Source organism: Setaria italica, chromosome III (assembly GCF_000263155.2).
Source record: "Setaria italica strain Yugu1 chromosome III, Setaria_italica_v2.0, whole genome shotgun sequence".
Taxonomy (NCBI): domain Eukaryota; kingdom Viridiplantae; phylum Streptophyta; class Magnoliopsida; order Poales; family Poaceae; genus Setaria; species Setaria italica.
Window position 1 is genome coordinate 26,647,775 of NC_028452.1, and position 14,749 is coordinate 26,662,523.

General features: G+C 46.0%; 2 protein-coding genes across 3 annotated transcripts; one reads left to right on the plus strand and one right to left on the minus strand.

The window, feature by feature from the left end:
• Positions 1-1,378: 1,378 nt before the first annotated feature.
• LOC101773228 (protein NRT1/ PTR FAMILY 5.1) lies at positions 1,379-3,129 on the plus strand. The gene is given in 3 exon segments (XM_022825483.1): positions 1,379-2,435; positions 2,438-2,743; positions 2,746-3,129. Coding segments are annotated over 3 exon segments (1,446 nt in total). The 5' UTR covers positions 1,379-1,454; the 3' UTR covers positions 2,905-3,129.
• A 4,637-nt stretch (positions 3,130-7,766) lies between these two features.
• Positions 7,767-8,988, minus strand: LOC101783082 (cell wall protein RBR3). Of its 2 annotated transcripts, XM_004962374.3 has the most exons (2): positions 8,129-8,988; positions 7,767-8,062 (listed from the first exon to the last, which is right to left on the minus strand). In XM_004962374.3, exons 1-2 carry the CDS (start codon positions 8,772-8,774, stop codon positions 8,058-8,060), a joined length of 651 nt encoding a protein of 216 aa, XP_004962431.1. In that variant the 5' UTR covers positions 8,775-8,988; the 3' UTR covers positions 7,767-8,057. The 2 variants fall into 2 exon arrangements, with proteins under 2 accessions (XP_004962431.1, XP_022680708.1); XM_022824973.1 differs by having other exon boundaries at positions 7,767-8,988.
• Positions 8,989-14,749: the final 5,761 nt, after the last annotated feature.

A 14,749-nucleotide genomic window follows, 5' to 3' on the forward strand; every position in this document is an offset into this window, starting at 1 on the left:
AAAGAAGAATATAACGTCGTGGTGCCGCAGCGAGAATGCAAGGTTTGTAGGACATGCTGGCAGCATACGATGATGGCACTCCCTGTTGGTGGGATCGTGTGGCGGAGGCGGTCGGCGGAGGGAAGACTGTTGATGACGTCAGTGTTGCAGTAAGAAGATGTGATGATTCTAATATTGTTCTAATTTAGATGATATTATGCTCATAAAAACATTGATGATATGTTTTAGAATTAAAAATAATTTGATATACTCCCTCCATTCTCTTTTGATAGGGATATCTCCAAAAATGAGATTTTCACAGATGATAGTCCTGTTTGCCATTGATAATGGTCGTGGCAGTAAATTGCATAGATAACGAGAAGTCATTAAGACAAACATTGGAGGGCTAATGATAAAAATATTATTTGCATTTAGTAGATGATAAGCAGAGTTATTTTTTTAGTCATTGTGTCAAGGTGAAATATTCCTATCAAAAGAGAATAGAGAGAGTATAAAACTATCTATAAGGTGATATGATCTTTAGAAATGGTTTACTAATGCTATTTTTAAAAAAATAATAAAATAATTTAAAAATATTGTTGTTAACCTTGAACAAAACATTTGTGCATAATATGTAGTCTAGTTGTAATGTAGTCAATTACAATAATTTCCTGCACATGTAGGTGATTATTATTATTCATTAAAAATATATGGACAATGTTATTTTTAATTTTATTTCCCCAAAAATAAGGTCTAAATTTAGTTTTATCCAGGGAATTATTTAATGTTTTACCTCATTTTTTCTAAAAAAACTATAGCATATATCTGGCTCAAGATGCGATTTGCATGGTCTATTAAGAGAGTAGCATTTAGTGATACGCATTTGAATTACTGGTGGCTCAAATATTTGCAATGTTTTCATAAATATGGTTTTGTGCATGGTGGCGATAGAGCTAACAACTTATATACAAAGACACTTTCTAATGGACCAACTTGATAAATTGCATTTAATTGCAAGATTATGCTTTGTGCCCAAGTGTTAGTCTTTTTTGACGGGAACCCATGTGCTAATCTTACTACTGGCCATCTGCCACCAGGTACACCTCACAATATATGATTAGGTGGGTAATTTAGTTGGAGACTAGGGTTACTTCATATTAATTTTTACAATTGCAGAGATTCAGGAATTACTTAGACTATTTTTATAATGACACATATGGATAAATTTTTAAGAGCGAAAAAGAGATCTAATGGCTAATATTATCTATTACGATTGGAGTCTAGCGAATGGATGGTCGAATTTTTCTGATTTTTCTAAGAAAGGTTTGAAGATGAATTGTTTTCAGTTCTACCATATCAATTAATGTTTTATCTGTGTAAGAAACAGTGTCTGGTGAAAATGTTTACTTATGCAGCACTTGATAGTTCATACTCGATGTGTAACCTGTTACAACTGACGGAATGTGCTGCAGGGCATGCTCCTGATAACGTTGGCCGTGTCGCTCAAGTCCCTCCACCCGCAATGCACCCCGGACGGCGGGTGCGCGCCGGCGACGCAGCAGCAGGTGGCCTTCTTCTACGGCGCGCTATACACGATGGCCATCGGCGCTGGCGGCACCAAGCCAAACATCTCGACGTTCGGCGCGGACCAGTCCGACGACTTCGACGCGCGCGAGCGCGAGGTCAAGGCCTCCTTCTTCAACTGGTGGATGTTCAGCTCCTTCACGGGCGGCCTCGTCGCCGTGCTCGTCCTCGTCTTCGTGCAGGAGAACGTCGGGTGAGGCATCGGGTGCACCATCCCCACCGCCGGCCTCGCCCTGTCGCTCCTCCTCTTCTACGTCAGCACGCCGTTCTACAGGCACAAGCCCGTCCGCCGCGACACGGCCGCCGGCCTTGCGAGGCAGGTCGGCAGTGTGTTCCGCGGCGCGTTCGCGAACCGGAGCCGCCCGCTGCCGGCAGACGCCGGCGAGCTGCACGAGCACGACACCGCGTGGTACGCCGCGGCCAGGAAGCGCCGGCTGCACCGCACGCCGGCTCTCCGGTTCCTCGACCGGCCGGCGCTGAGGCCGCCGACGGACTATGAAGGCACCAGCCGGAGATCCTGCACGGTGACGGAGGTGGAGCAGGTGAAGCTGATCGTGGGCATGATCGTGGTTTGGCTGACGACGCTGGTGCCGTGCACCATCTGGGCGCAGGTGAACACCCTGTTCGTGAAGCAGGGCACGACGCTGGACCGCACCATCGGCGGCGTGCGCGTCCCGGAGGCGTCGCTTGGCAGCTTCATCACCGTGTCGATGCTGCTGTCCATCCCGGTGCACGACCGCGTGCTGGTGCCGCTGGCGCGGCGGCGCACGGGGGACCCGCGCGGGATCACGCTCCTCCAGCGCCTGGGCGTCGGGTGCGCGCTGCAGGTGCTCGTCGTGGCGTGCGCCTACGGCGTGGAGGTCCGGCGAATGCGCGTGTGATCCGGGAGCGGGCCGTCCGCGGCGCCGGCGAGACGGTGCCGATGAGCATCCTCTGGATGCTACCGCAGTACGTGCTGATGGGCGTCGGCGACGTGTTCAACTCCGTGGGGATCCTCGAGTTCTTCTACGACCAGTCGCCGGACGGGATGCGGAGGCTGGGCACCACCTTCTTCACCAGCGGCCTCGGCGTCGGCAACATCCTCAACAGCCTGCTCGTGACGCTCGTCGACCGCGCCACGAGGGGCGGGGGCAGGAGCTGGATCGGCGACAACCTCAACGACTCCCACCTCGACTACTACTGTACGTGTTCCTGCTGATCCTCTCGGTGCTCAACACGGCGCTGTTCGTGTGGGTGGCGATGAGGTACCAGTACAAGAGGGAGTTCCTGGAGGTGGAACCTGCGGGGACGCCGGAGTTGGAGATGGCCGCCGCCAAGGGGAAGGCGGCCACGCTGGACTAGGGTGATCGTAGAAGTATACAGATGAGACATTTGGACACGTGGACACGAGTTTATGGTCTGTTAATGGGCCTCTAATATGTCGTTGGGCTTATGCTTTACGGGAAAAGTAATAGAAAAACAAACGAATTAGGGCAAACGCAAGCCCATATTACAAGCCCCTCGAGTTTGATTTGTACTGCAATGACCCAAAAGACGGCGAAACAAATGGGAATCGGTATGGCAGAAATGCTTGGTCCATGGGTACAATAATACTCTCCATCCTAAATTACTATTTAGTTTTTTTAAATATATATAACTTTTGCTATATATTTAGACATATTATATATCTGGGTGCACTCAAAAGTGATGTGGTTAAAAAAAGAAAAAAATGAATAGTAATTTGGAACGGAGGAGTACTACGTTTGCTGTCAATTTGCACTGTGAAGCCCGCGAATCAGCACATTTACTTTTGGCACTTGTCAGATACTATTTTTTTCTACAATCTTAGAGGAATGCATTTTTTTAGTCCCATATCTTTCACTCTCTAGTCTCTACCCCGAAAAAGTCTTAAATCATGAGCAAAGCATAACTTTTTATTCAACAAATTGAAACTGACACGGTCGCTAACATGCAACTTTGACAATACATTTTAATTAAAACTCCAGAAAGTTGTAAAGTTACCAACAAATTTTCAAGAAGCCTCAGCGATGGTCAATAGAAATTTGAAGTGCATATAGGCAAAAACAATCAATCAAGGTAAATGCTGGAGATCCAATTCAAAATATACAAAATGTTTGTCACTCAGTCTTAGAGATGGCGGGGCTGCTGGAATTGCCAACGATAAAAATTAGACCGACTGCTAGGCTACAACAGAGATGGCTCAGACCTCCCCAAGGTGTCCTGAAAATCAATACTGATGGAGCTTTTGTGAAGGCAACTAAGCATGGCGCCTGGGGCTTCATTATTAGAGATTACACAGGTGCACACGTGCTGGCAGGTGCAGGCAACGCTAATCTGCTTCATGATGCATTAATGGCGGAAGCGTTTGGCTGTCTCAAAGCTTTGGAAACAGCAGAATTGTATGGCATCTCCCATGTGCAGCTGGAGGTTGACTCAAGTGTTCTAAAGGAAGCTATTACATGTGATACTCATGATCGTGGCCACTGTGGAGTGATTTTCAGGGATATCCGAAACTTGTTAGCTAATGAGTTTGTGTGTTTAGCTGTTTCTCTTATTCCACGTTGTACTAACTCGTCTGCGCACGAGCTTGCAAGACTGGGTTTATTTTGGGGTTCGGAACAGTCATGCATATGGACTGGCCCTCTTCCCGAATCTGTAAATGTGCAGGTGATCCGCGATTTAGCGGAATCCGGTGATGGTAATGAAAGGCCATAGAGCCACCCAAGCTTTCAAAAAAAAAACAATCAATCAAGAACACGGAGTTTCTCAAGATCTTTTGGCACACAGAACATGTTAGACCCATGGACAGCTATGGGGAGGGGCGGACCTTAGTTGTGACCAAAGGTGCCCAAGGCTCCCTATTTCTAGAAAGTTTCTTTAGTAAATACTCCCTCTGTTTCAAATTGTAGATCGTTTTGACTTTTCTATGCATATAGAAAAATCAAAATGATTTGCAATTTGGGAAGGAGGGGTACATAATTTCACCATGTATTGAGTTAGTTTTGTACGTACTTTTTCACTTAGCTTGGTCCCCTCCAGATTACTCCTCAACAATGCCTGCCACTGGCTATGGAAAGCTTCAGCACTGTAGATCTTGCAGCAACATCATCTTAAAGGAAAAGGAAAAATCATAGCTCTGCTACATCAGGTAGCTACCTATGAATGCCATTGCTTGCTTGAGATCTGATCATCTCTAGCTAGGCCTGATGGAAATAGCCCTATTCGTTGTGGATATCTTAGCTTGAACAGATTACATTCAATTCAGCAGTGGTATGCTCTCAGTACCTATATGGAAGCAGACACTGCAGCAGGTAGCTGAAGTGAACACTACTATAGAACTCATCTTCCATCCAACTCTTTTTATCTTAGTTGACTTTGGACCTCAGAACTAAAGGCCAGGCCTTTAGCCCCGGGTCAAAAATGAACCACCGACGGGGAGCTTTAGTCTGGGTTCGAAAGACCAACCGGGACTAAAACCTCCCCTTTAGTCCCGGTTGTAACTGCTAGTGGGACGATGGGACGTTTAGTCCTGATTATTGTTTCCAACCGGGACTAAAGGCCCCCCTTTAATCCCGGTTGGGGGGCCTTTAGTCCCTGTTGGAAACACCAACCGGGACAAAATGCCCATTCCCATGCGCCCCCTCTCAGACCCCTCTCTCCACCTTATCTTCCCACGTGCCCCCTCCCGGTCTCCTCTCCTTTTCTCCCTTATCCTCTCCCGGCCCGCCCCTTCCCTTCCCTCCCGCCGCCGCTTCCCCCTCCCGACCCGCCCCTCCCCTCCCCTTCCTCTCCTTCCCTCCCACCACCGCCGCCCCCTCTGTTGCCCTTCCCCTTCCCACTCTACTTGCCCCTCACTAGCAGTAAGGAGCGGCAGCGGGGCGAGGTGTAGGGTAGTGGCGCGTGTGGGAGTGGTGGCCAGCTGGAGGCGGCGGGGCGTAGGCGGGACGCGGCGGCACGCAGGGCACAACTATGCTTGCTCCCCTCCCTTTCCCTCCCTCTCCCTCTCCCTCTCCGGCGGAGGATGTCGCGGGTTGGGCGGCCGGCGGGATGCGGGGCCGGGCGGCGCGGTGGCGACGGCGGCGGGGCGAGCCGCGGGCGCGCACGTGCGTCGGGCGGGTGCGGGCGCAGGCGGGCGGCCGGCGCGGGCGCGCACGTGCGTCGGGCGGGTGCGGGCGCAGGCGGGCGGCCGGCGCGGGCGCGCACGTGCGTCGGGCGGGTGCGGGCGCGGGCAGGCGGCCGGCGCGGGTACGGGAGGCGGGCGAGCAGCGCGGGTAGCTTTTTTTTATTTTTTTGGAAACTTTTTAGTCCCAGTTGGTAACACCAACCGGGATTAAAGGAGGTCATTAGTCCTAGGTGAATGACCCGGGACTAGAGGACCTCATTTTTATCTCAAATAGTTAGTTTCGGTTGAATTTGCGGGATCTATGACCCTTACCGACAGGAACTAAAGGTCTGTTTTCCAGTAGTGGAAGCTTCACTTAGCAACTAAGAATGCCAATTTAATGCTCCACAATCATGTAATCTTGTAGTGGTGGCAGGCACACTCGTACTGAACTGAACAAGTTTACGGCTGATCTGTTCTAATCTTCAAAGTCTCCTAGGATACTAGGCGCAGGTAATTTAGACCAAAGCTTATGCCAAAGTTTTCTGGGGTTAATTGACAGAGAGTGCTCAACACCACACAGACCTAGTACTATATTGTCTACTAGCTAGGATATGTTAATGTTAAAACATCGACCTAGGGCTGATAAAACAACGAAGTATTTGTTAGTTTCAGAGCGTCACAGCTTGGTCAACGGGGGACAGCATTTCAGCGATCGATCAGACCAGGCCGCCCTCCAATAACAATCAGCACAGTCCGGTACGGTGGTGGCTAGCTCTATTAAATGGTGATGCATGGCTGTTGTGTGGTCGATCGATCGTCTGAATTCTGACGACCCCTGATCTATCTTCATTCATTCATAAGCCTGCGCTGCATCTGTACCAGCTGCAGCAGCTGTTGCGGCACCGTGTGCCACCGTCCGTCCCCTCCTCATCTCATATCATCACGCCTCACATGTACCTTCCGGCCGGCCACATGAATAGGGAGATTCCACAAGAGACTTTTGGTATCCTATTGAACATCTGTTTTTAAAAATTCTGCGAGAATTGACCTGTTATTTTACATGTCTAACTGCAACTCTTTGGTAAATCTCTGCATCCCAACCTTGACACCAGACTTTTTCTTAAAGATTCCAGATTTCATGCTGGTGTAAACAGAGGTACTCCCTCCATCCTAAATTACTATTCATTTTAACATTTCTAGATACATAACTTTTGCTACGTATCTAAACATGCATACATCTAGATCCATAGCAAAAACTATGTATTAAAAAAACTAAAACGAATAATAATTTAGGATGAGGGAGTAGAACATATACAAACAGATGACGTATAAGTTTAGCAGAAGTTGGTGTGCTTCAGTTTCAAGTTCCTGTAGCTAACCTTAAAGCATGAACAGGAAGACAGCTTTCGTGGTAAGCTCACCATGTGAAATAATAAATAGCAAACAGATGATGTACAAGTGTGAGCTTCGACACCTACACAGAACACCTTTTCTATGTTTTATAGAAAATGAAAGGTCCATTGCAGTCCAAAAGTATATATACACTACCACTAACATTTTCTGATAATTTCACAATTTATGGTAGTTGTAGTCCTTCTGATCAATAATCTTTCGGAATTTAGTTCATTGTAATACTTGGGACCTTATATAACAGGGTGGCCTCATTGAATGGAATTCCACGTACTCTTTGTTGAATCTGAAATCGTAGACGATTAAAAATAATTGCAACCTGAGTTTGGTCTTGAAAAGGGAAAACATGATCGATATAAATTTGAAATACTGGTCCTGTTTGGAACCGCGGTAGGAAGAAGCGCTTCTCTGGTAAGCTGTATAAATATTGAAATAATGCTTATTTGAGAAGTGGGTCTGAACTAACTTCTGCGTTTTAGTACAAATGGAAGTGGTGGGAGAAGCGCGGCAAAAAAAAAAGCTGCAAAAAAGTACGCCGTTTAGCTTCTAGTTTCAGTTTATTTTGGTCATAAGCTGGATTTAAGCTGTTCCAAGTAGGGTCACTATCAAGGTCAAGATTACTGATTCCTGAATTTGGGATTGAATGACATTCCCGTAGCTACAAAGCAAGAATTGACTTGTTCGAAACTTGAATACGAAGTATACATCTTAAAAGGCGATAGAGAAAGCATGGAGACAAAGCAGCTCTCTGCTCACACGGTGACGCGGACATGCAGATCTGTATAAGACACATTATTTGGCTTCAGCATGAACAAATCGATCACCATCTGTTTTGAGTGCATCCTACTACAAACACTGCTACACATATTGTTCATATACCATGTCATATAACGTACAATGACAAAGCCCCCCTGGTAATTTTTCTCAAGGTAAGTGTAGAAGACGACGCCGAGACGGACATAGTAGAAGCACCCACACACTACCCTGAGAAATCAGAAATGTCATCAAGAACACCGGGAGATGCGAACCCTAATCAAGAAGCGGTGGTACCTTGCCCTCCGACCACTGACGCCAGCAGCCCGTGCAGCCTCCCGGTACCCCCGCCGGAGTGCCGCGTCCGGAAGCACAGCGTGGATGTCGGCGACGACGCCGCGCCGCCGTCATCTTCGTCATCTCCCCTCGAGTTCGACGAGAAGGACGAGCGCGGGCTCGCCAGCAGCCTGCTCCGGCTCCGGGTGCACTGCACCTGCGCGCCCTCCTTGGACGTTGGCGCCGCCGCAGACGGTGACCGTGACGGCATGGTGTGGCTCCGGCGCAGCTTGGGGAGGATGCTCTGGACGAAGCTCGCCGGCTTGGAGGAAGACAAGAGCTTCTTGGAGGATTGGGACTTGGAGAACTTGGTCTTGGCGGCGCCCTTGTTGCTGTAGTAGGACGGCGGCGGGGTGAGCGGCGGGAGGGTGGTGTCGGAGATGGAGTTCTTGGGCGTGCCCGGCGCCGACTCCCACATGAAGGGCACGGAGCCCGCGGAGGCGACGCCGTAGTAGACGCGGAAGGAGGGGTTGGAGACGGAGGAGGGGTCCTTGGAGAGCAGGCGGCTGGCCATGGTGGCCCGCTCCTCCTGCATGGCGGCACGGAGCGTCTTCTGGCTCGAGCTCTTGGGGAGCATCCGCGTCCTGTCTTCCTTCTTGTCCAGCATTGTCCTTTTTGGCTGTTCTTGAGAGATCGATGAAGTTTGTTTGACTAAAGTGAGAGCTTGGGGGTTTGGAAATGGAGGGACGGGGTGGGAAATTGTAGCTAGAGGATGTACAAATGTGGCTTTGAAGTTTGTAGGGAGAGAGGGATGTCAGCAGCTAATGGCTAGCCAGGGAGAGATGTACTAGAGATACAGGGGTGGGTTATTGAGAGCCCTAGTGGTCAGGGAGGCAGGCAATGTGGACCTGAGCAAAGGGCACATGAACCCATTAGGCTTGTCTCTGACTTTGGGGTTTCATAATGAAGTAATCAAATCTCACTTATTAAGTGTATATTTTATTCGTGGAGATGATGGATCATTTTATGACAAAAATTATAGATAGGTCCACATATTCAAACATAACAGTAAGTTGCACGCTATTGCCACTACATATATAGGTTCTTTTTCATACTTATCTAAGCTTGCATACAATGTACTGAAAGTAGTGTTTTGTAACGAATTCCCAATGGTTATACATACTCTGATCTTTCCTCGTTTTCTAGAGTTAGGAAAACCCAAGAGCCCCATGGTGATTTTTCACTGCTAATTTTTGTAGGGTCTGTTAGCAAAAAGATATATTTCAAAGGAAGTCTAAGAATATTTTTCTTAAAAATAAAAAATAACTGCACTATTTTTTTAGAAGAAAAAAACTATATTAGTTTCACACGAGTAAGCTAAGTTTTTTTTGGTAGTTTGACCCTGCCCTTTCTACATGCCTGATGTACATGACTTCAAACAGAGAGGTGTACATGATTCTTGAGAGGTTGGGATTGCACAACTAGTACAGGCACCAAATTAGATTTCAACCTCAACCTCTCAATAGATTTCAACCTCAACCTCTCAAGAATTTTGCTTTCTGGTCTAATTAAGCAAAATTCTATTTTCCTCTCATCCCAGGACCAAGACCAAAGTAATTGTCTGCACATGCTTGCCTTGGCAACATAATCAAACCGTCAAATTAAACCTTGCCCACGTTCATATGTTCCCTTCGTTAGCTGGAGGGAGATAAATCTAATGAACTACAACTGGCTAGACAGTTAGCTCAACATGTACACGATAGAATTTGAGCTGGATGCACATAAAAAATACACCAGAAATATACCGTACAATTTTTTAAGAGCTGATAATTGTAAATTAGTGGTTGTTTAACTACTGTTATGTACATAATGTATGTATAATGTCATACAAAGATGATTTAGTTAAGTTGGTGGAATTTGACTTGCCATTTTAAAATTAAAAGGACGTGGGCTCACAGTTATTAGATTCTAGTGCAAGATCTTGTGAGAGGTAGCCAGACCTAACCATTGAGTTGGGTTCTATAACATATATTATTGTATAGCTCTAGTTAAAATGGAGATATGTATCAATCTAATTTCCACGTAAAGGGGCTCTTTAGCTCCGGTTGGTAACAGGAGTACCCAAGAATTCTAGTGCTGTTTTTTTATCTGTAAAATATGGTAGAACAGTTAGTTGTGTGCTACATTCGTCTCAGATCTGATAAAATTACACGGGTAATTTGTTTTTTGTTCTTTCACTACTGGAAAACTGAGTATTGGTCCTGACTCATAGACCGGTTGGTTTTTGACCCTGTACTAATGGGAGCATCAGTACTAGTTCTACCCAGGACCACCCGTGACCCCCTTTAGTACCTGGTGGGAGTTCCACCCGGTACTAAAAGTTACCCATTAGTACCGGGTGGAGCTTCCACCCCGTACTCTCAAGCACATTAGTACCGGGTGGAGGCTCCACCCGGTACTAATGGGTGACCTTTAGTACCGGGTGGAAGTTCCACCCGGTACTAAAGGAGCTCCCAACCCGCTCTTATCCATCTCCACCCCGTACCCGCTCCCGTCTCTCTCCGCCCCCTATCTTCCTCTCTCTCTCTCTCTCTCTCTCTCTCTCTCTCAGCACCGTGCCCTCCCCCTTCCTCTCCAGCTGCCGGCTCCTCCTCTGGCCTCCCCTCCCCTCCCCCCTCCTCTCGCCCCTCACCGGCAGTGAGGAGCAGCGGCAGGGTGAGGTGAGGTGACAGCGGGCGATGGCGGGCGGGCGACGACAAGTGACGGCAGGCAGGTGATGACAGGCGCAAGCTGCGGGCAACGGCGGGCTGTGGGCGACGGCGGGCTGCAGGGAGGCGAGGAGGCACGGTGGCGGGAGGGCGGCGGGGCCGGGCAGGGGGGGCGATGGGGACGGGCAGCATGTGGCGGGGGGGGCTTGGCGCGAGGGGCAGCGGGGCCCGGGCTCAGGCCGGCTTGAGCTCGGGCTTGGCGGGGTGATTTATTTTTTTTATTTTTTAATACCCCTTTAGTACCGGTTATTTCAACCGGTACTAACGACTCCCCTATACCGAAGTAGCAATACCGGTTGCACAACAAGGGGGTTTAGGAACCGGTATTGAAGGGGCTTTCCCCAGTAGTGTTTGTTGCTCCTTTTAGTTTGCTATTATGACCCGATTTGGATCCACCCATCTAAAGTTAGCTGGCTAAAGTTTAAAGGCATCTTTTTAGCTGGCTAATCTTTAGCAAGGAGTGTTTGGATGCACTAGCTAGATGCTAGTTATTAAAAATAAGTTACCATGCTACCCTTCATTAATTGCAGTGGGGACTTTTACCGAGACAGTGGAGGTGCAGGATTGTCTTTAAACATCTTTACTTGGGTTTAGCTGGTTTAGCAAGTTGGAACCAGCTAAAGGGCTAAATTTAGCTAGAAAATCTTTAGCTGCCGATCCAGATGAGCTAAATTTAACCGGTTAAAGTTTAGACGATAGATCCAAACAAGGCCTATATCACCGTACCCTTTTATTAGGAAGTAGTCTAGGGACTTCCACTGAACTATGGGTCATAGCTAGTCATCTACATCGAAAGATCATGTTATTGACAAATAGTGGGAGTGGTGCATGTACATTCCATGAGTGCAACTAATTAGTACAACTAAATGGGTAAGGAAAAGGACAAGGATATTGTCATTGGAGAACGTAGAGACCATCATTTCTCTTTTGCGAAGTAGCACAGACCTTCATTTAATTTGCTTGAAGTAGTATATGCTTTCGATATGTATAACAATATAATCTCATAAATGGGTAGATTGCTAGACTATTACAGTAGAAATTAACTTAAAAAAATGCAAGATGTAATAGATAGTTTTGCGCTGCTAGATGTATCAGACTGTTAAAAAAAGATGTTGATCTTTATTTATGCATTGTTATACTGAGAAGAGCAGCCATTCGGTTGACTCGGCCTGTTTAATAAATAGGTTCAAGTTGAACTAACGTAGCGTTTTGTGCACTCAACTTATTAACTTTTAGTCTGTTGACACAAGATTAGAATTGTAGTTTGCCTACACTAGGCCACAAAAGATCTGTGCTGGCGGTTAAATGGGGCCTATGCTGATGGTCCGAGCACCCGCCAGCAACTTTGAGCCAGCACAGATCGGTCTGTGCTGGCAGGCAACGTTAGCCACCCGTAAGCATAGATGCTTTCTGTGCTGGCGGGTGCTTATGCCACCTGCTAGGAATATATATTTTCCATTCAATATATTAATTATTTATTATTTCTATTTCCCGCTAGTTTTTAGCCGCCAAATTTAAATATATATCTCCAACGACATAACAACAAACTTAAATAATAAATAATTCACATTATTAAAACTGTATAGTACATAATAGATAATTCAAATTATTCAACAAACTTGAATAATAAATAATTCACATAATTCAACATTTGGAATACAACTATTCTTTGCCATGCTAATATTAAAACTACTACGTCCATCTACGAAGATCTTTGCATTCGTCCGCCATCAACACGCCATCTTTATCAAAGAATGCTCCATCTTCATGATAAATCTCGCGTTGGATGAACCTCACCATGTTCCTACAAATGTTGTCGATGCCTTTGTCTTTGAACACCACATCGCGAGTGTCGATCTAGGCATCTGCAGGTATACAATAAATGAAGATTAGGATGTATTACCAATAAGAAGTTAGCACATGGCAATGTATAAGAGACTTACATCTTCGGGGTTCGTCCGGTACCTCCCATTATTTCTGAGGAACTCGCACATGTAATATTCGCATAGCACAGAGCCGGGAGGTTGCCTGTGACACTGGAATCAAATAGAAAAATGATGAGTTGTTATTAATGACAAGTCTACATTATATGGAAAAAACCAAGTCAAGTTTTTATGTTCTTACGAATCTATGATATATTATTTTTATAGATTTCTTCCTGTTTTCAGGGCACTCCCCACCTTTCATTATGTATAGCTTGTACGCACTTTGAGGATATAAAGCCAAGAGTTAGTAATACAACTTAGGTGCATAGAATCTCAACATGCATTTAAATACTGCCAAGGAATATCTTACTTTTGTATAACGCCTATGATTTCCTTGTAACTATCTTTGCTAAATCTAGCTGAGTCGAGGACCACTGTTTCTCCATGCTTGGGTAAAATAATGATGCAAATCTAGTGGTCTCTAGATTATATTAGAATAATTTATATTATAGATGGCAATAAATAGCACCAAGTATATATATAACTAAAACTAGCTAGCTTACTGAAAATTGTAAGCCGCCATGATATAATCCTTATGAGCCTTTTTCCTCGTTACTCTTGCAATGTATATGGACACTTTGTGCATTTCATCTCTGTGGGCTTTTCCTTTTATAGCATTTTCTCTGCTTGTGTCTGTGCTACTTCCATTTGTTCTTTGACCGTTTCTGTCATTTTGAACTTGTGCTCAGGCTCGCTAATTCGTGTTGGGTCAAGGTACGCTACCTTGAACCTGTCGTTCGTCAATTCTTCCTCCCTCCATTGCATCCTGCAGAATAGGTAGTGGAGAATATATACATATGTATTTAAAACTCATGTATGCAGTACATGTGGACTTACAAGCACCATACAGTAATGAGATTCACGTGGATGTGTTGTTGATGGTAAAGTTTGTGCAAATCCTCGAAATCGATCACAATCTCGTAATTGAGAACACTAAGGAAAACCTTTTTTAGACATGTGCAGTGATTGCTCGAATGCCTTGCTTCATTGCTTTCATGATCTATCCATACAACTTATTTAGTTCCCATGGACCCTCCAGTAGATCCCACCAGTACAAGAATGATTTTCCATGCTCATAATTCTCTGGGACATCATCTGATGCAAAGAAATTGAGGTTTTCATCCTTTTTCCTTTTGCCAAGAGGCGCTGCAAGCTACAGATTTCTCACCGGAAGATGAAGCCTTCTTCTTTAATACCTTTAAGAACTTGTCGACTTCTGTTGATGGAGCCTTTTGATCATATGTGCTGACCATACGTCTGTAGTTTCAGCTTGCTTCCTTCCCCTTTTCGAATTATCAGCACCACCTAATGACTTCTTACCGAGTTTGAACTTGACCTTCTCGCACATTTCAAATACTATTTTACCACTAGCCAGTTTTGGAACAAAATCATTCTCATTGGTGCCATTGAAAAAGTCCTTCATCCTGCGGTATTTGTGCGTCTTCAATAAGAAGCGCCTATGCCGCATGAATATTGTCTTCATAGATCCCTTAAGGTACACATATGATGTTCCATCCAGGCAAACTACGCATGCTGTCTTACCTTTTACCTGACCTGTCAGGACAAATAGGGCAGGATAATCATTGATGGTAACAAAGATAATGACCCTTAGTGTGAAGTGCTTGTGTCTGTACTCATCCCACATCCAAACCCCATCTCCCAAAGCTTTTGCATATCTTCCATTAGTGGCTCAAGTAAAACATCTATGTCGATGCCAGGCTGCTTCGGGCCTTGTATGAGAATGGTTAGCAAAAGGAACTTTCTCTTATGATATAGCCATGGGGGAAGGTTGTATATAGTCATCAGCACTGGCCATGTGTTGTGCGTGGTGCTTCTTTCACCAAACGGATTCATGCCGTCTGTACTCAACGCGAACCATACATTCCTTT